The following is an 18,838-nucleotide window of genomic DNA, read 5'->3' as shown; positions in this document are numbered from 1 at the left end:
CAGGTGGGACGCTGTAATGAAGACAGGGGTCAGGTATCTCTCTCACTGGGTGCTCTAGTGTCTGAGTTCTGTTTACACTTCCATTGCTGGTGAATTACCTGTCCAGTTTTTGACAGCATATATCCTTGCCAGTTTTTGCTTGTCAATGGATACAGAGAATTCCATCTTAGAGACTAACAAATGTATTTGAGCATAAGCTTTCGTGAGTTACAGCTCATGTCATCAGATGCATCCGATGAAGTGAGCTGTAGCTAACGAAAACTTATGCTCAAATAAATTTGTTAGTCTCTAAGGTGCCACAAGTACTCTTCTTTTTGCGAATACAGACTAACACGGCTGCTACTCTGAAACCAGAGAATTCCAGGATTGCCTCCACGCACCCTGCTTCCCCTCCAAGAAATCCTGATCTCTGCAGAAGTTTTGCCTAGTTCCTTACATTGCTGCTTTCATTAACTGCGTTTGCTGATCAGACCACACAACGTGGCTACAGAATGAAGAGCTGCTCCATAGCCATTCAACAGCGACTGGTGGGAAGTACAATGAAACCTGTATGAAGGACATCACCTCAGTGTCTTGAGACAACCTACTTCTGTGATAACCAAAGTCTCCCAATCACTTTTGTCCAAGCTTCAGTTCACAACCTTGGCTCAGATTCTGATTTCAGAAAAATTGCTTGCCTCCTTAATCTCCAGGGTACTGGATTTTTCTTTTCTAGTAGGCTTGAGGAGTTGGTTAAAGCCGGTTTCACTGTATTTAACTAAGTCTGGCACTAATGCAAAACACTTGGATTGGTGACAAAGGAAGGCCTTACAAGATCTAAGATACGAATGTGGGAACTTGAATACAATTCTCATCAGCGGACGGAGTATGGGGAATTAATGCACTCTGAATGAACGGGAGCATATTCCCAATGGGTAGTTCTGTGTTGGACACATACAAATTAGAGTCATTCAAAGCCCAACAACATCAAATAAAAAATAAAGACACGTCCTGAAGTACCAAGTCTGTGTGGTTAGTTGATTGACTAGGAAGGTGTTCTAGCAGGAAACCAATAAAGAGTAAGGCTAATTCTCTACTGGATTCCAAAATGGCGGCTGTGGATCCAAAGGAACGGAATACTGATCCTGGTGCTTAACTTAGACCCCAACGCTTCTTCTTTTTCTTCTGCCAACAAATACTTGTTCACCTAAGAGAGCGAGGGAGACAGAGAGCGATTGTGTGAAATGCTGTGTATCGAAAAGGCAAAGTGAGTTTTTCCATCAGTCACAGGAGATTGGTGGTTCTGGTGACAACTCAGCATTCACCTACCTTTCACTTTCAGATGCATATTTACCCTTTGTTTTTGGTAAGAATATACCCTCCAGGTGACATTCACCCCAGTGCAGGGGGCATGTGCAACATTTAAGCCCTTATGGCAAGGTTTAAGTAGTGGTTATTTATGTAGGTTTCCCATCACCATGGTATCTGTGCTCCCAGGGCTGTGTGCAGCCTGTCTGGGCCTTAGTTTTACGCTTTGTGAACACACCCATTATCCTACACTACATTACTGTATGGCGAGCCATACCAGTCCATGGGTTAGAATTCAGCAATGAAAAGGCCTTTTATGTCTGTAGGATTCCTTCACATGAGAGTTACTTTGGATCATTAATATAAAGGAATGATGCAAAAAGGGAACCAGGGAAGCTTCTCAGTGCAGCAAAATGACATGGTGGGGCACACAAGCTGAAAATGATGGCTCTGTGTCAGCTCTGCATAGCGCCCCTCAGAAGAGGGTTGGAGCATGCGAGAGGGAGCGTTATGGCCACTGGGGCTGTGGTTATGTGCGTTCCCTAGTGGCTGCTTATCCCTATGTACGAAAGGACACAGTGTCTGTTGCCTCTGTTCTAGCCCAGGGATGGGCTCCCCAGCTCCTTGACACAGGACAGGAGTGGATTTTGTTTTATTTGCTCTGCCTGGTTTGCCCCCAGCCGTTTACTCTGGCTTTATGTAGATGGAAAGGGTGGATGCCACCTCTCAATTTCTCCACCAGGCAGAGAGGTCAAGCGACTCCCCTGAGGGTGCACAGAAAGTCAGCGCTGGAGCTGGGATTCAAACCCAGGCTCCTGTCCCTTACTCAAGCCACCAGAAGACATTTTGCTCTCTCACTACCCACAAGAAGTGCAGAGCTCCCATCTCGCACTGGGAGGATGTTCCTACCTTTCTCCCCCTTCGGACCCCTGGGTCCTTGGGGTCCTGGAGGCCCCATTGGTCCAGCCTCACCTGGAAGAACAAGAGAAACATGTTTGCATTTCATCATGATTATTCTGTAGGTCAATCCCCAGTTGCTTGCAGCAAGAAGTGGGCCGGGGCGAGAGGGACAAGGACGAGGATGACGCTAGGTATCGGATAGTGAAGGTGGCATATGTAATGCTCAATTAGAAGGATGCATGCTTCAGAGAAACCTCTCTTCACAGAGACTGTGCTGCTAGCTGGTTGCCAGAGGTTACTGGAACTGACTGCAAGGAGCAGCAGGATTGCAATTCTTACCTTTGGGCCCTGGGTAGCCCATCTCCCCCCTATGACCGGGTGGCCCTGGGATGGTACCATATGCTGTAGAGGAAAATGAATGAGAACATCAGTGGGATGTGCCAGCAACCAGGCCCTAACTCTTATTGCAGAAACACTGAACAGCATTGCAATGAGACTCAGATCAAGGCTTTCTGGAACATTTTCCTAGTTTAAATAGTATTGGACGGGCTGTTTGGGGTTGTTTTTTATTGTTTTTTTTTTTAAGGTTTTGTACGTTCAAGAGACATTGAGCCAGACTTGGAGCTCATTTCCCCTGATGTGGCTCTAGAATAATCCTGCTGGCTTCAGACGAGCTTTTCTGGATCCACAGTGATGCCATTGAGAGCAGAGCCGGGGCCACCCTCACGTCACTGAGGTGGAAAACTGAGCAGGGAGTTCTTAGCTAAACATACATAGATGCAGCTGGAACCTGCAGAGCCGGTGCAGGATTGCCCTTAAGGCTGTTGTAAAGTGTTTTACAAAACGTGATGGGCAAATGTGGCTGTCCTGACTCAAGTCTAGATTGTTCCTGACCTTGTGCTGGTTGGCAAGGGAGGTAGAGGATGGAACAAGTCTTCTGCCCTTTGCTTGTGGCACAGGTGACAGAGAATTTTGGTTTCTACTCTTGCAGTATGCAAGGGCCAGGGGATGCCGCCAGCTAGAGAAGCACTGGGAACCACACCCTCGCTGAGCGCCCCAGCCAGCAAAGCTGGGCCAGCATAGGGAGAGGGCGAGAACACAAAACGTTCTGGGATGACCAAGGAGGGAGCAAAGTGTCTCTTACTTCTGAAGAAGTCCATGAGGTCCTCGGTGACATTGCCATAGTTTGCAAACACCTTGCTGATCCCAGGTGGTCCTGGGGGTCCTGGTGGACCTTGTGCTGCGTAAGTGACCATGTCCCGGAGGAGGCCTTGGCCTGGGGAATCAAACACAGGGTTTAAAATAGAACGACACAGAGGAGCGAACCCCCTTCAGCCAGAGGAGCACTGTTCCTAGGGCGATTTGAATGGCAAGTTCCTGGCCTGTTAACGTATCTCCATCCCTGCAGGGTGAATTCCATGGAATAACCCTGAGATCCTGTTAGAGACCCTCTCTTCCTGCAGGAGAAGATGAATCTTAGCGGGTCAGCGCTGCATGGGATTTCACTCTTGTGGAGCTGGGGCTATCGTTTGTACTAAACATCTTGGAGGAGGAGTGTGGTTTTATTTTCTCTTCTAGATCACCAGAGAACAACAGCCTCTGTGCAGGGGACCAACACAAGAGCCCAGCCACCATGCGAGGACTTCAGAGGGACTTATGTGGTGCATTGGTTTTGCATTAGCACCTCTGCACAGGGGTCAATTTCACCCAAAGACAGAGGGAGGCCAATTCCCCAGAGCCGTGCATTTCAGTGTCTTATCTGAGCAGGTTACTTTCATTTCCCTGGGCAGGTGAGCGCTGTCCCTTGCCTATTGTTAGAAATAATGAATATCAGTTCATTCTGGCTGATGTTTAATTGGCAAAGAATTCAAACATCAATCTGCACCCAGAGTTTGTGGCTCTGCAGAAATTTGCTCCCATTGGCCCAGGAGAAGAAGTAACACCGTCACTGAGTCTGATTTCCTCCCAGTTACACAGACATTCTTCTCCAGCATAGCAACCTCACCGTGGACTCACAGGTTGGCAGGTTCAGCAGATCAGTGTTTTGCACTGCTGGTGGCAGGGATCAGCAGCTCTGTGCCTTGCTCCAGTGGTGATGGGCTCAGGCGAGAGCTGCGTCCAGCACTGCTCAGCTGGAAGGAGTTTTGTCCCATCTGATGGGAAGCGGGTAGGAAGGGAAAGTGGTGGATGGTGCTAGAGGGGATTTGCAGGGCACATGGGGAGAAGGAGTTGAGGTTTCACCATGCAGCAGAAGAAGGCTTCCTACTCACTCTGTATGCTCTCCGACACCCGAAGTGCCAGCTCGTTGTAATCCAGCGATCCGGTGAATGACTCGCTGTAGGATCTGCTCGAACTCATTGATCTCCTCTGTGCTCTGTCTGCGCCCAGGGATCCACCATACGATCCACCTGCACCCATGGCATCACCGTACGACCCATCGCTGCCCATGGCGCCACCGTACGACCCATCGCTGCCCATGGCGCCACCGTACGACCCATCGCTGCCCATGGCGCCACCGTATGACCCTCCTGCACCCAGGGATCCTCCGTACGACCCAGCCATGATGCCGCTATCTCCTTTTGGCCCTGGTGGGCCCATAGGCCCTGGAGGCCCAGGAGGCCCCGAGATGAACCTTCGAACATCATCACCTGCAAAACACAACAGGCGCTGATGGGGCTGTGCTAGCAGCAGACACACCCACCCTGCTCCACAAGGACAGAGTCCATGGGGCACTGGCAGTGGTGGCCAACAGCCTGAGAATGCTGGGCAATAGTTTGAGGTCTGCAACCTGATTTGTCTGCAGAATGCAGCATGTGGCAGCGCACTTCACTTTCCATCTGCAAACTGCCCCAGGAGGCATGTATCCTGAGCCCCAGATGGGGAAACTGAGGCACAGAGCCCAAAGATGGAGGCTCCCCAGATTAAAAGCCACTTTTTCAAAGGTTGCCCTCAGTGACTTGCCAGCACAGGACAGAGCCAAGGCTGGATTCAGGGTATACTTGCTTCTGGCTCAGTCCGCTAGACCCATACCCCCTTCCATTCCTCATGAGAAAAATGCCGTCCCCATAAAAAATGAGACAGGTTAAAAAAACAAAAAACAAAAAACAAAAAAACCCCACACTTTTATGACAAATCCACCTTTAAATGTAACAGTAGTAAACACTCATCGTCACTCCAATGCCTTGCATCTTGGGATCACCAGATGCTGTATTAGCCCCCCAGTCTGCTGCAGAATAGATAAGATGCAACTGGTGAAATTCAGCCCGGGGCAGAGGTTTGGCACAGGGACTAGGTACCATTTAAATCCCGCTTCAGCCTTTGGGGGACTTAAATGATACCTAGTTCTTGCAGTAAATTTCACCCAGAACGAATCCTACTAGATCATAAATCAGACTTGCCAACTATAACATTGACCAGAGCCAACAGCAAGCAGAGTGGGTGGGTGGTGAGATTGCCATCAGATACAGAGTCTCCTTACTGGTTAGATATTGGATCAGCTCGCTCCTAAATGTGTCGCTCAGCACGTTGTCAGTGTAGGAGAAGTGGCCAGTTCCTGATAGACCTGGTGGTCCTGGTGGCCCTGGAGGCCCTGGAGGTCCTGGAGGTCCAGAGATGGAAGCATATCCCACACCTTGGGAGAGTAGGGATGGGGAGAAATAATATTTTTGTGAATGGAAGGTGACCTAGCAATTACACTTGTTTTGGAATCTTGATTGTTTCAAGATTCCAACCCCAACTTCCACCTCTCTTTGTGCCCTGAAATGCAGACATGGATGAGATTTGCAAGCTGCCTGGGGACTCAGTCCCATTTAATGGGAATTACGCATTCAAATCTCCTGGGCAGCTAACTCGCAGCCTAAATCTCCGTGCTGTCTCTGAATGCCATTTCCTCTACAGGCCCAAACCCTTCCCAGCAGCTGTTGAAAAGAGCAAACTCCTTACTTTGCAGGTAAGAGGTGACATCCTCTAGGCTGAATGTGGAGAGAGAGCTGCCTGGCATTCCTGGGGCTCCTGGAACTCCAGGGGGTCCCTGTGGCCCTGGGGGTCCAACAATGCCACTAAATTCAGAGTCTGAAAGTACAATGGAAGAGAGAATCATTGCAAGGCTCCCACCCCATTGCAACCAAACCGTCGCTCCCCTGGCAGAAACCTCCCTGCTGATGAAAGGCTTCACTCCCGCATGTTTATTCACGGTAGGAGCATGTGGGGAATCCAAGAGAATGTGCTGTGACTGGCCTGCATCGGGATCTGCCAGGACAGACGCACGCTTCTGGAGGACTGCGCAGACGACGAATGGGCACAGAAGCCTGTGCTGTGGTCAGTCCCTCCCAGTGCAGAATAAGGGAACAAGATTTGTATTTGCTTCACACAGTGGCATTAGAGGCGCCTTTGTGTCACATTCGTCAATCCATAGTTTTATTAGGGTAGGAGGTCAATCTCTGTCTGTGTTTCCAGTCCTCACATGGGACACTTTCCGAGCTCTCAGACAGATGTGGGGTTCCGTTCAGAACCCCCTCACCTGCCATTCTCCACAGCATCTGATGGAGCAAGATCCCGAAGGAGACACTCTTGGGTTTGACTGTGTACAAGCCATACACAGTACATAAGGGATTCCTTGAGTTTGATGGAACTGTGACATTCATTCAGTGCAACAGCATGTCTGTAAGCAGAGCAGAACTGCTCATCAGAGGTTACAGAGGGTTAACCATAATGACAGTACTGGAAATCCTAGGCTTACAACTGACTCTCCTATAGATGATGGTTGGATGGGAGGAGTTTAGTTATAACAACATCCTCCCCCAGAAAAGTATGCTTGTCCCTCAGCTGTTGGTTGTGGGAATCTATCAGCGTATATCAGCTGTAAAAGAATATCACTGACTAACTACCTGACATGTGGATAGCAGGATCTGACAGCTAGAGCTTACCTTGGAGTAAAGCTATTAGGTCACTATAAGATGTGCCGGGTAATCCTGGAGGACCTGGGGGCCCTGGGAGCCCAATACTGAGTCCATTATCTAGGAAATAACATTTAGATGTGAGGATTACAGCAACATTGGCAGGCTACACGTTACATGTACCACTGAAACATGATCACTATCGCAGTGGGACAAACAGAGCTGGGTGGACAATTTACAGCCAATAATTCCTGTAGGGTGAAATTCACCTCCATGCAGAAGGTCAACCAAAGGCTAAGGCCTATGTACCACTTACGATCCATTCAAATCAGGGCTCAGCTAATGCATAGATCTAGTGCTGCCCCTCGTCACCAGATGGGAATTTCATCCATTGTGAATCTAGCCTCTTTCTCTGCTCCTGGAATAGCCTCAGATTTACTCAGCAAGTATCTCTCTGCATCTCTCTTAGTCTATGGACTGATCCTGCATATTCACCCTGTTTGGGTTAGCTGTGATTGAGCCAATGAATCACATGGTATTACTTCCTTGTTCCCTGATTGGATAAGCATGCCACACTTTCAGCGCAAATGGGTGGATTTAAAATTTGGTTTCTGCAAATACTGGTAGCTCGCAGCTTTGACATTTGCTTTGCCAAAATGTTTCTGCCACTAAAACTTGGTCACACAGGTTGAACTTCTCCTAGAGGGCATTAAAGTCCTCTCGGGTGGGGTTTCAACTAAACAAACATTTGCCAACTAGAATGACAAAAAGTAGCTTTTCCCCCGGAACTGTCTGGTTAATAGGATCCAATCAGTCAGGGCCAGATGGTAAGAGGTGCAGAACAGGGAACTGAACCAGGTGTCCTGAGCCCTAACCTAACCACTGGACCATCTTTCTTTTCTAAGTTTCTCTAAGGAGACCTCTGTGCTGGCCGTCACTATATATACACCAGCAATACATGCCTTCACTTAGGGCCTGATACAAAGGCCACTGAAGTCAATGGGTGCCTTGCCATCGACTTCTATGGCTTTTTGAACAGGCCCTTGGAGAGAATAGTGAGAACCACACACTAAAAAGGATCATTACTTGTTATGTAGCTTATAACCCGGCTGGTCAACTCATCGTAGCTCAGTGACAGAGATAAGCCATCTCCTCCGGGTCCAGGTGGGCCTGGGGGCCCCTGAGGTCCAATTAGGTACCGACGAACTTCTTCTCCTGAAACAAACAAGGAAAATACGTCTTGTGCTGCTGGTTGTCCCCAAAGAATGGGAAGGAATCAGCTGCAAGAATTCACAGTCTGACAGCAGGGCTTCTTAGCCAGGGGCTTGCACTGAAAGATGGACTCTCAAACCTGCCAGCAGGATGCTCCCACACATCCCAGCTCCCCATGCACATGTGCCTGGGTATTGTATTGGGAGGTGGGTAGCTCACAGAATCTGGACCTCCTTCGAGGTGGGGATCCTCAGGAGAAAGACATACTAGCTCTGTTCTCTTTCAGCTGCTGCAGGGATCTGCTCTGCTTGTATTTAGCAGGCTGAACTATTTCTTCAGAATCTGCCCATACCAAGATCCTTCTTATAATTCATAATTAGTTCAAGTTCTGATTGTATTTCCTTTGTTATCAGTTTCTAGCAGGGAAAGGTCAGCTCAGACGCAGCGCCTGCTCCTGCTTTTCAATTAGATTTTCCAGCTGGATTGACTCAAGCACAGAAAGGTCAAGTGATTTTCCCCCAGGAGGTCTGTTGCTCAGTCAGGAGTAGAGCTCTGTGCAATCCCTAGCATGATTTAAATCTATTGCACATCTCTGCCATGGGATTCCCCTCTGATCTGAGGCGTGATGAGATTACATGATGACAGCTCTAATAATAGAGTTGATAGCTCTTTACTCTCAAACAGGAGCCAAGACTATCCAGAGTTAAATCATCCCAAAGCAAGGGATATAAACCCTTAATTTTGGGTTAGGAAGACAAGGTCTAGGAAGAAAATTTCCCTGGGGACAGGTTTCACCATTGCAGCCTGCTGCAGGGTTTCTTTCTCTGATGCAGCTGGTGCTGGTGACAGTGACAGGCCACTGGTCTGACCTAGTCTGGCAATTCCTATGTTCCTAAGCATTACCCAGACAGGGCCGAGCAGCAATGGAATCTGCAGCTCTCACTGCTCAGGGCACTCACTCTGCAGCATGGCCAGGATGTCTTCGTAAGTCAAGAATCTTGATGAGGAGGATGAAGAGCTTGACATCTCAAAATTGTAACCGGAGCCTGTGAGAATGGAAATGTTTAAGGTCACGTAGGATGAAGACCGACATACAGAGAGGCAGCTCGATAGGAAATTGTTTGGTGTGCCAGGCAGTGACAAAGAAATGGACTAACACTGGATCAAGGGGTGCAACTTAAAAGGAATTCAGTGGCTCAGTGGGAAAGACTTTCCACTCATCCACAGGGTGATGAATTCAGGGCTGGATCACAGCGTGGTCAGCAGGTAAGTATCATCCACATGACAACAGATATATGAAACTAATGGCCTGCCACTTGGGAAAACATGGTCCCTCTGCTCTCTTGACCTAGAATGGATTCTATATAGACAGCCAGAAGCACAGGAGCTTCTGCCTCTTTGTAGATCCCTAGTCTTTGAAGGACAAGACAATGGCAGACAGTCTAATCCCAGTAAGCAGACAGCAATACTGTCACATACATACTGCCTATAGTGACAATGGCAGATTACACTCCCATGTGACTCTCCAGGAGTTTAGGAGGGTCTACCATTCAAACTGAGTATCTAAAAGGCAGTAAGAATTGGCTAAATCTAATGTAAAAATGAGACAAGACATAGGGCTCAATTTTGCCCCCTTCACTCATGTGGAGCAGCATGCTATTCTTTGCATACCCCCAGTTAGACATTTTATAATCATGCTGGAGCATTGCTCCATAGACACCAGGAGCCCCTCCAGCCCTGGGCTCAACGGCAGGTCACATTCTGATCTCAGTTATGCTGAGTTTCAAAGAAAGTTGCACCGATGCAACCGAGAACAGGATTTGGTGCATAGCGCTTAGGTAGACAGGAACGTGGGGCTTACTCGTCATGGAGCTCATAACACGCTTGGCCAGCTCGGTGTAGTCCAAGGATTGTCCATCAACAGTGGTGATGATTCCTGGTGGCCCGGGGGGTCCTGGTGGGCCTTGAGGTCCAATCAGATAATGCCCGATAGTGTCACCTAATGAGGAAAAAAGGTGACAGAAGAGTAAGAACGGTGTGACATGAGGAGACCCAGTGTAGTGGGGTCTGAAGGGAGCCTGGTCATGTGGATCCTCCATGGTTGGGTATTACGGAGTGTCTGAGGATGATCATATAACACTCTTTCACTCTCTGGACTCCCCTCTCCATGGCCCATGGAAGTGTAACAGTACCTGCCTACCGGGGAGGGTTTAGGCAGGATCCTTGCAGGAGGGGGGCCTGTATCAGAGGGGCTAGTGCTCACCCGTATATAAGATGCAGAGCAGGAGGTTGGGTTGCAGCCCATGCTGAGTTGGCTGCCACACTTGGGAGAATTACAAAGGGCTCAAGAGTGGAGGAAGGCTGGAAGCCATCCAGGAAGGATGGGAGAGGATGGGTCTAAGGGAACCCAAACCTTTGGTGGATCTAAGTCCTGTTTAGCTTCCCCCTCCCCTGCCGGCCATGCTGGAGTTGGGGCACTGAATAATTTCACCTCCACAATGGCCCATGGATCTTGGGTGGTGGGACTGCCAGAAGCAGCTGAGTAACTGGCCCTCGTCAAAGCCTGACGTCCCTGGTTGTACTTACTCTGCAAGTACTCCGCAATGTACTGCTGAATCTCCTGCAGTGAGCCTCCAGCTGGGCCTGGGGGACCACGAGGGCCAGGAGGACCTGGTGGACCCTGGCTATGTCTTGAGTTTGAAGATCCGCCTGAAGAAATAAAATAGGCCAATGGCTTTTAGCATCAAGGGACCAGACCAAGGACTGGTAGCGTCGGAGCAGGCCCTGATCCCTTCATCTAGGTGTGGGAAGAGCTATGCTAGTATGGTCAGGGCTGGGAGGGACCCTTAGTATATCACCTAATCAGGCTGACAGAGGCACATAACACTGGAGCTCCAGGCTTTGCACTGGCTCCCAGTTCTCTTTCAAGTGCAATTCTGGGTATTGGCTGTTATTATATCTATATGAGCTATTTCTCTGTCCCCATCATCACACCATCTGAACACATCACAGGCCTTAATGCATTTCTCCTCAAAACACCCCTGTATGGCAGGACAGGCCTCTGATCCCCATTGTACAGAGGGGAAACTGAGGCACAGAGAGCAACTTGTCCAAGGTCAGGCAAGAAGCCTGTGGTGGAGCAGTAACTGGACCCCAGATCTCTCAAGTTCTAGGCTCGTGCCCTCACCACTGAACCAGGCTTCAGTTCCATGCCCTCCCAAAATGCCCTTCTCTGAGACACCTCTCCCACATCCTAGAACATTACCATCAGCTGGTAGGATCCTGCTGTCTGTCACCAGCATGAAAATATGGAGCAAAGCGTTTCCTGTGATGAGCTTCAAGCTCTGGAATTTGTTTCCTCTTGCAATCTGCCAGCGCCCCTCTATGGGAACCCTGAATCGGATTTATGGTTGATTTAGGCCACTGGTCGTTTAGTCTGAAGGTGGAGGACAGGAACAGTGGGGAATACTCTGTGTTGTGGTTTAACGTTGGCAATAGATATTGGGCCAAATTCATCCCTGGTGGGATTCTGCCAACGCATCCCCTTCATGACGGATCTACAAGGCGCCCATGGTATATAAAGGACCTGGGCCTGAGTCCCCTCTCACACTGGTGTAAATGAGTAGTCAATGGAGTGACACTGGTGTGAGTGAGATCAGAATGAGACGCTTGGATCTCAGTGAGTCAGGCAATCGAGGCAATGCATTCCCAAAGGACTGGGTGGTTCCTGCGATGCAGAAAAAAGAAAGGTGCGATTCTGAAATTGTCCATTTTGGGAGAGATGTTCAGGAGTGCCTAAAGGGCTTATGAGAACAAGTGCCATTGACTTCCATTGGGACCAGCACTCCTAAATCCTTTTGAAATTCTCCCCCATTAATGTCAGCACTTCCTGCTACACGGGACCAGATAGAGTCTGATCCCCAAATAGGCTCCCCTTACCTGTTGAAGACCCTCCTGGGATGCCGGGAGCCCCTGGCACACCTGCATCACCTGGAAACAAGGGAGAGAGACACAGGTAGCCTGGATTGGGCAGCAAGGGATTAACTCACCCCTTGGGTAGTTTATAATGGCTGATGTGTATGTCCCCTTCCAGCCACAGCACTGATTCAGTCTGAGATGGGGTTATCCCAGACCAAGGGGCATGATCTTGGAGACTGGGGTGAAGGGACAGGGCACAACCCTGCAGCGAGGCGAGTAAAGGCCAGCAGCAATGGCAGCTCCTGTGCTCAGGGCAGTGCAGTCCCTGCTCCCTTGGTGTACCCAAAGAGGGCAGCAGGGCCATGCTTTCACCCTGCACCAGCCCAGGAGGAGCAAGCTGCCTCAGTGAGAGGTCTGGGTGTGAAAGCGCTGCAGGTTCAGGGCATGAGGAGGAGGAAGGGTTTTCTTTTCACAAACCTTTGTCTCCTTTGGGTCCTCGAGGCCCTGCAGGTCCAGGAGGTCCCTGGATGGCAACTCCAGCACCTGCCCAACCAGAATGCCAAGAAAAGGAGTTAGAAGTGCACAGGCAGAAAAGCCTTGGGGGAGATCCTGGCCACACTGAAGTCAATGCGAGTTCTGCCATCGATTTCAGCAGGGCCAGGATTTCACTGCCTGGCTCCAGCTAAATGCTCAAGAGCAATTAATGCAGAGAAGGCAGAAGTATGTGAACACTGACCTGAAGCGGAGATTCCTGGGAGGCCGGGCTGACCTGGTTCACCTATATGAAACACATAGAGAGAGGCCAGTCACACATTCCTGCTGTTATAGTATCCCCCACCTGACAGCAGCACTGTACGCTGGAATCCTATTTACCTGTGAATCCTCGTGGGCCTGGTGAACCTGTGAACAGGAAAACAGAGGCATCGTTAGACTGTTCACACTCACCTCGCTTGGATTTGCTAGATCATCCAGGCCCTGATTAAGTATGCAGAACACAATCACAGCATCTGATTATCAGGGCTGAACTGGGTATTTTAACCCAGGCAAAGGAGGGCATTCCCTGCCCTCCACAACAACCAGCATCCTGCTGAGCATGGGTTTATGTTTAACACTCCCGCATCCGGGCACGCTACTAAGCACATCCGAGTCCCAGAGGGCCCTGCAGGGCAGCAAAGCCATGGGGGAGGAGGAGCGCCGCCTCTGATGATGTCAGTGACAGGACCTGACGGAATGGAATCGCTCTGTGGCTAAGGCAGAACAGAGATGGGCCTGGACCAGAATAATGAACGCCCCCAAATCACAACCCAAGCCGCATCAGAAGCCACACTTTGCAAATGGATCTTGTCTCTTTGATGGCAGAACCAAAGCTCTGGTTCCCAACACCCCTGAATCTTACGGGCACTCGAAATCTAGATTGGAACGTCGTGGTTTGTCACTGCCCTGGCTCCTGAACTGGAATCTAGTTAATTGCCGTGGAGTCAAGGGAGAATCCTATTTATTATTTGTACTGTGGTAGCTCCTTGGAGCACCATCATGGCCAGGGCCCCATTGTGCTAGGTGCTGTACACACACAGAATAAAAGGACAGTTCCTGCCCCAGAGAGCTTCTGCATTGCTTATCAGTGTGAGGGTTTGGTGGAGGAGGCACTTTACCGGTGTCTTGAAAAGCTAGCTGTTGGGGAAGGCTTATGCTCAGTCAGAGCTGTAAGATCTGAGAAAATGGACTCACCTTGGTCTCCCTTTGGCCCAGGTGGGCCTGGTGGACCTGCGAAGAATGTTTCTGTAATGAAGAAAAAAGGGTTGTTTAACGTACACAAGCAGACACAGCCATGGAGTGGAGGACCATGACGTGTCCCCCCATCTACATCCTCCTGAAGCCAGGGATCGCCGGGGGTTCATTTGAACCGCAGAGGGAGAGAGAGGTTTCAGAAGGATCAGGTACAAGAACTGGGGTTAGGAATCAAGTGAAAGTACCTACCTGAGGTGGGCACGAAGGAGCCTGGTCTTCCTGGTGGGCCTGGCGGGCCTGGTAATCCTTCTCCTAAGCCAGGGAGATAGAACAATACTCAGAAGGGAGGGCAAAGGCCAATGAATGCAGCAGTCCACATGGCAGAGTCATTGGATTGCCAAACCTGGTGCCAACTGCTTATTTCTCACTGCACCTCTATCCCACATTAGTCAGTCACTCCCTGCTGTAATACTGGAGGATCACAACACGATCCAGTTAGGGGGAAACTCAATTTACAGTGTGGTGCAGGAAAAATCCCAGGGTGCCTCAGTGCATTCAAATGGCCTTTCCACTCCTAATCCAGTGAAGCTTTACTTATAGAGGAGTTTTCATTCCATAATAAACAGGGCCCACACTGCTCAGCTCCTGGTGCTGCAACAGTCACCATATAACAGCTAGTTTTTAAGTGCTGCATTGCACAAGGATTATCAACTCTTCAGCCTCCCCTGCTCTGGGTGAGAAGGGAAAGGGAAATTACCACTAGCCCACTGAAAGGGGAACAAGGAGGCATTCTTAGCCACCAGTATTGCTCCCAGCAGGGAGTGCAAAGGAGCCAAGGCTAGACCGCTGGGCAGTGGAGGACGGAAGATGCTACAACTGCAAAGAAGAGTTGGCACCCTTTCGCCTTTCAGGCTGAAGACATGACTTTCCTGGCCAAAGTTTCCCCACCATCCTTCCCCCAGAGGTCAGGGCTACCAGCAAGTCCGAGGTGTGGGGGGACTTTGCTAGACAGTTCCTCTCCCATTATTGTAAAACTCCCCTTCTAGTGAAGTGTGCCTGTGTGAACACGGGGTTAAATCCTGGCCCTGTGGAAGTCAACAGCAAAACTCCCATTCACTTCCATGGGGCCAAGACTTCTCCCACACAGTGTTTCAGAATTGCTCATTTGGGGGCACGTGACAAATCGACTGTAAACTGCCCTCCCCGCCACAATCCATGGATATGGGGGAACAAGGTTTTACCTGCTGGACCGCGAGGTCCAGGTGGTCCCTGGATGGAAGCGCCTGACAAAAGAAAAGAATCAGACGTATTCAAGAATATTTTCATAGCAAAATGAACAAGTTGAAAGCATGCTGCAGGCTTTATTTCACCCCCATAGCCCCTGTGATCTCTCCTATGTACTGCACTGTATGCAATACTCTATTATAATATATATACCTGGGGGTCCTGGAGGGCCGGGGGGGCCTGCTCGTCCCAGTAAATCTGATGAAACTGAAAAAAAAAAAAGGAAATATGTTTGCTCTGGAAATATTGTTGCGATGTTGCTAATGAGTCAGGGGTGAATTAAGGCAAGATCCTTGGTACAAGGCCTCATGGGTCAAAGGGGACCTGGACATACCCATGATTCTGAGAGGACAGGGTAGGGGCTTCCCTTGATAGTCCCTTGGGGACCATGAGAACAAGCAGCAAGAACTGGGGCAGGTGAGTTTGGAATGGCCAAGGCCATCAGGGTGGGAAACAGCAAGGAATCTCTCTGGACAGTGAGAACCTGTGAGAAAGACCACAGAGGCCAAAGATGCTGGGCTAGGATGACAAGATTTTTCAGGAGGAGGAATTTTTTATGAATCTGGGCTCCGGATAGTCTTAATTAGAGATGGACTCCAGCCTCAAAGCTGAGATGTGAATCCCAAGTTCGGGGCTATTCAGATCCAGGATTTGGGTTCGGCCCATTATAGAGCTATGGAGCAGTCACAAAGTTCTGTTCCAGATCTGAATTACTCCAAATTTAGTGTTTGCATATGGGGAGCGGATTGGGACCACTTTTAGTCTTAATCCATCTTTGATCAACATCCTACACATACTTACAAAAGCTTTTCAGAGCATAGTAGAATAATCCAAGGTATAATAAATAATTGTAATAATAACTGGTTGCAACATGCACACTGTATTACATAAAACAAATTGATTTTCCCCAGGAGATACTGCTGTTAACTCAATTCTGTTTCTGTCACTTCTACCTTGCAATTAACATTTCTTTCCCTGCTGATTTTGTCCTCAAACATGTGGGAGACTCTGGCTCTTGGTCCTCCTCCACATCCATAACACATGTCACTTTAGGCTGATTACTTCTTTGCAGCAGGCTTAGTATTAGTTTTAGTGTGAGCACAGGGCAGCTGCATGTTCTTGTGGCCTAGTGGCCAGAGTAGTGCAGTAAGACTCAAAAAGACCTTAGTTTCAGTCCTGGCTCTGGCCTGCTAGCTCTTCTTTGAGCAGACCATATCAATGACCTGTGCCTCAGTTTCCCCATCTGTAAAATGGGGATAATGATACTGCCCTCCTTTGTAACGTGATCTGAGCTCTACCAATAAAAAGTGCTAGATACTATTATTGTCATCGAATAGATACTATCAGCCTCAACTAAACAACATATTGAGCTAGAGGCATCTCAAGTTGAAGGACCCTCTCCCTTAGCTGGGCTGGTCTCACCCACTAACTCTTCATGCTTCCAATAAAGAACAGAAGCAGCATCTCTTCTTACTTTGAGATAATGAAGTTGCAACTTCTGATTTGATGGTTTCCACAACGGTTTCACCGGTGAGCCCTCTCTCGCCACGTGGACCTTCATCAGGAACAGAGAGAGTGTGGGTTATTTAGCCCATAGACGATGAGCTCTACCTTTTGGGGGATCTGCAAGGCTGAAGGCTAATGTACCAGCTTCTGATCTCCTCTGACACAGCTTCAGATTTTGCTTTCTGTTACAATAAGCTGGGTGACACAAATTCAATCCTTGATGGACAGCCATCCAAATCTGGAAATTCCTGCATAAATCTGCCATTATCATCAAGCTCAGTTCAGGTCCATCTCTAGCTCCCACCTTTTTACATAGCAGGACCCCTACATCAGGACCACAGTCCAGATCCTCAAAGATATTTAGGCACTTAACTCCCATTGGAACTGATTTCAGTGGGAGTTAAGTGCCTAAATATCTTTGAGGATCTGGGCCCATATAACAGAAAGGCAGCTTTGATTGAGATGTGCTCTGCTACAGCTACCGCCCGGATAGAATAATAATAGCTGTATCTGTGGCTGTAGCTTTCATACAGAAGATATTTGGGTACGCCCCACCCATTCCTCTATGGGAGGGTGGGGGGAGAGAGACATGAAAATTGGGAATTTCTTAAAAGATTAATTAAAACTATGAACGCAGACGAATGAGCCAAAATGAAAAGCTCTGCAGACAAAAGAGAAAGAGACTTTGCAAGAAGCTGAGAAATAAGGAGCGGGACTGAAAGATTTTGTGAAAAAGAAAAGAAACGAATGCAATTCGTTCAGAGGCAGACAGTGTGCTAGGCAGACTGTGTACGGTACCTTGCAGTCCGGGGAGACCAGCTGGCCCAACAGGACCTGGTTTCAAAGGACAAACAAAAAATGACTGCATTAGATTTCCATGGCTGTATTTAACGGTATCAGGGGACAATCAATAGGCCTTTGAAAAGAGCTGAGAACATCAAATCATACATTTGTCCACACAAGTAAATTAAATCAGGATATGGGCATGAATTAATCAGCATGCTAGTGGATACTGGAGGTTCTTGAGAGGTGGTTTTTAGTTCAATACCTGGCAAATAAAGCACATAGTCCTTTTAGACTGGTGAAATAACCAGGTAGGTACGGGGTATAATACAAAGACAATGGGCCTGATCTAGTCTGCCTTGTCTCTTCCCTTGATGAAGCTTAGGAATAACACCAATGAAGCCAAAGGATTTACACCAAGAGGTAGACAGGTGTGAGAAGAATCGGCACCTTTGAGGTTTGCTCTGTGACTCCGTTATACTGGAGGGCGGTGACTGAATAAGGACTGTTCAGAAGAAGTTTAGGCTAAGGGGTTATCATGGAGCCTGGGGCTCCTAGCGTTAGGGTCTGGAGCGGGCAGTGCTAAAATCTTGTCAGCGATTCTTGCGAGATTTCTGCTGTCTTGATGACAACCCCACCCAATTTAGGACTGGAAGATAAGCCCCTTCTGCGTCTGGATCTGAAAACAAAACTATGGGGTGTTTGTGTGGGTGGGGGGGAGGGGAGAGGGGTGTCAGATCCAGGATATTTCCCCCCTCCCTTTCTTGAAATGCAAAGGGACTTGGATTTGAGATCCCAGGTTTGACCCATTGCTAGACTGCATGCATTAGATCAAAATGTAATGCGAAGTTCCAGGCCACAACCTCACTTCCTCCTACTCTTCTGAAGCCTCCCCCCACTTGCCCCTCTTGTATCTGTCTCCCACCCCCATCTTCACACCCTTCCCCGTGCTCCAAACGACCTGTCTTCCTTTTTAAAACTCCCTTCAAATACACATGCTCACTGTGCTGCCTGTTTAAGTGAGGCCCAAACCCTGGCCTTACTACTGTGGAGATCACGGAGGGCACGCAAGATGGGGAAGCTAATGAATAGAGAGTCCCTGACCTATGCAGCCTGTAGGACAGGACAGCTTGGCAGGGATAGGAAATCATGGACTCCAGAATGCTCCTTAACGCTGCTCCAGAAAGGAAAAGTGTGGACCCCACCCAGCACTGGGAGCGCGGGGGGGACCCTAGCCATGTCCCCAGGCTGGCTGACCATACTCCTGTAGGCCCAAAAAGCACGTTCACCGGGCCCTTGCCTACTGCTCAGAAACAGCATTTTCC

The 18,838-nt window shown here is 49.0% G+C and overlaps 1 protein-coding gene across 1 annotated transcript in view; it reads right to left on the bottom strand.

The window, feature by feature from the left end:
- Window positions 1-357: 357 nt before the first annotated feature.
- The window catches only part of COL17A1 (collagen type XVII alpha 1 chain), a 65,342-nt gene continuing 46,861 nt past the window's right edge, over window positions 358-18,838 (bottom strand). The window contains exons 36-57 of the mRNA XM_043519136.1: window positions 17,529-17,564; window positions 16,699-16,779; window positions 15,378-15,431; window positions 15,182-15,223; window positions 14,190-14,252; window positions 13,941-13,991; window positions 13,086-13,112; window positions 12,949-12,990; window positions 12,690-12,755; window positions 12,234-12,284; window positions 10,881-11,003; window positions 10,156-10,293; window positions 9,254-9,340; window positions 8,169-8,297; window positions 7,113-7,202; window positions 6,130-6,258; window positions 5,666-5,818; window positions 4,458-4,835; window positions 3,332-3,463; window positions 2,527-2,589; window positions 2,190-2,259; window positions 358-1,188 (exon numbers count right to left, since the gene is read on the bottom strand). Of these exons, the coding sequence (XP_043375071.1) occupies window positions 1,137-1,188; window positions 2,190-2,259; window positions 2,527-2,589; window positions 3,332-3,463; window positions 4,458-4,835; window positions 5,666-5,818; window positions 6,130-6,258; window positions 7,113-7,202; window positions 8,169-8,297; window positions 9,254-9,340; window positions 10,156-10,293; window positions 10,881-11,003; window positions 12,234-12,284; window positions 12,690-12,755; window positions 12,949-12,990; window positions 13,086-13,112; window positions 13,941-13,991; window positions 14,190-14,252; window positions 15,182-15,223; window positions 15,378-15,431; window positions 16,699-16,779; window positions 17,529-17,564 (2,057 nt within the window). The 3' untranslated portion in view covers window positions 358-1,136. The remainder of the gene's footprint in view (window positions 1,189-2,189; window positions 2,260-2,526; window positions 2,590-3,331; window positions 3,464-4,457; window positions 4,836-5,665; window positions 5,819-6,129; window positions 6,259-7,112; window positions 7,203-8,168; window positions 8,298-9,253; window positions 9,341-10,155; window positions 10,294-10,880; window positions 11,004-12,233; window positions 12,285-12,689; window positions 12,756-12,948; window positions 12,991-13,085; window positions 13,113-13,940; window positions 13,992-14,189; window positions 14,253-15,181; window positions 15,224-15,377; window positions 15,432-16,698; window positions 16,780-17,528; window positions 17,565-18,838) is intronic.

This window comes from Dermochelys coriacea, chromosome 7, assembly GCF_009764565.3.
Source record: "Dermochelys coriacea isolate rDerCor1 chromosome 7, rDerCor1.pri.v4, whole genome shotgun sequence".
Classification (NCBI taxonomy): domain Eukaryota; kingdom Metazoa; phylum Chordata; order Testudines; family Dermochelyidae; genus Dermochelys; species Dermochelys coriacea.
This window is presented reverse-complemented; position numbering and strand designations above follow the sequence as displayed.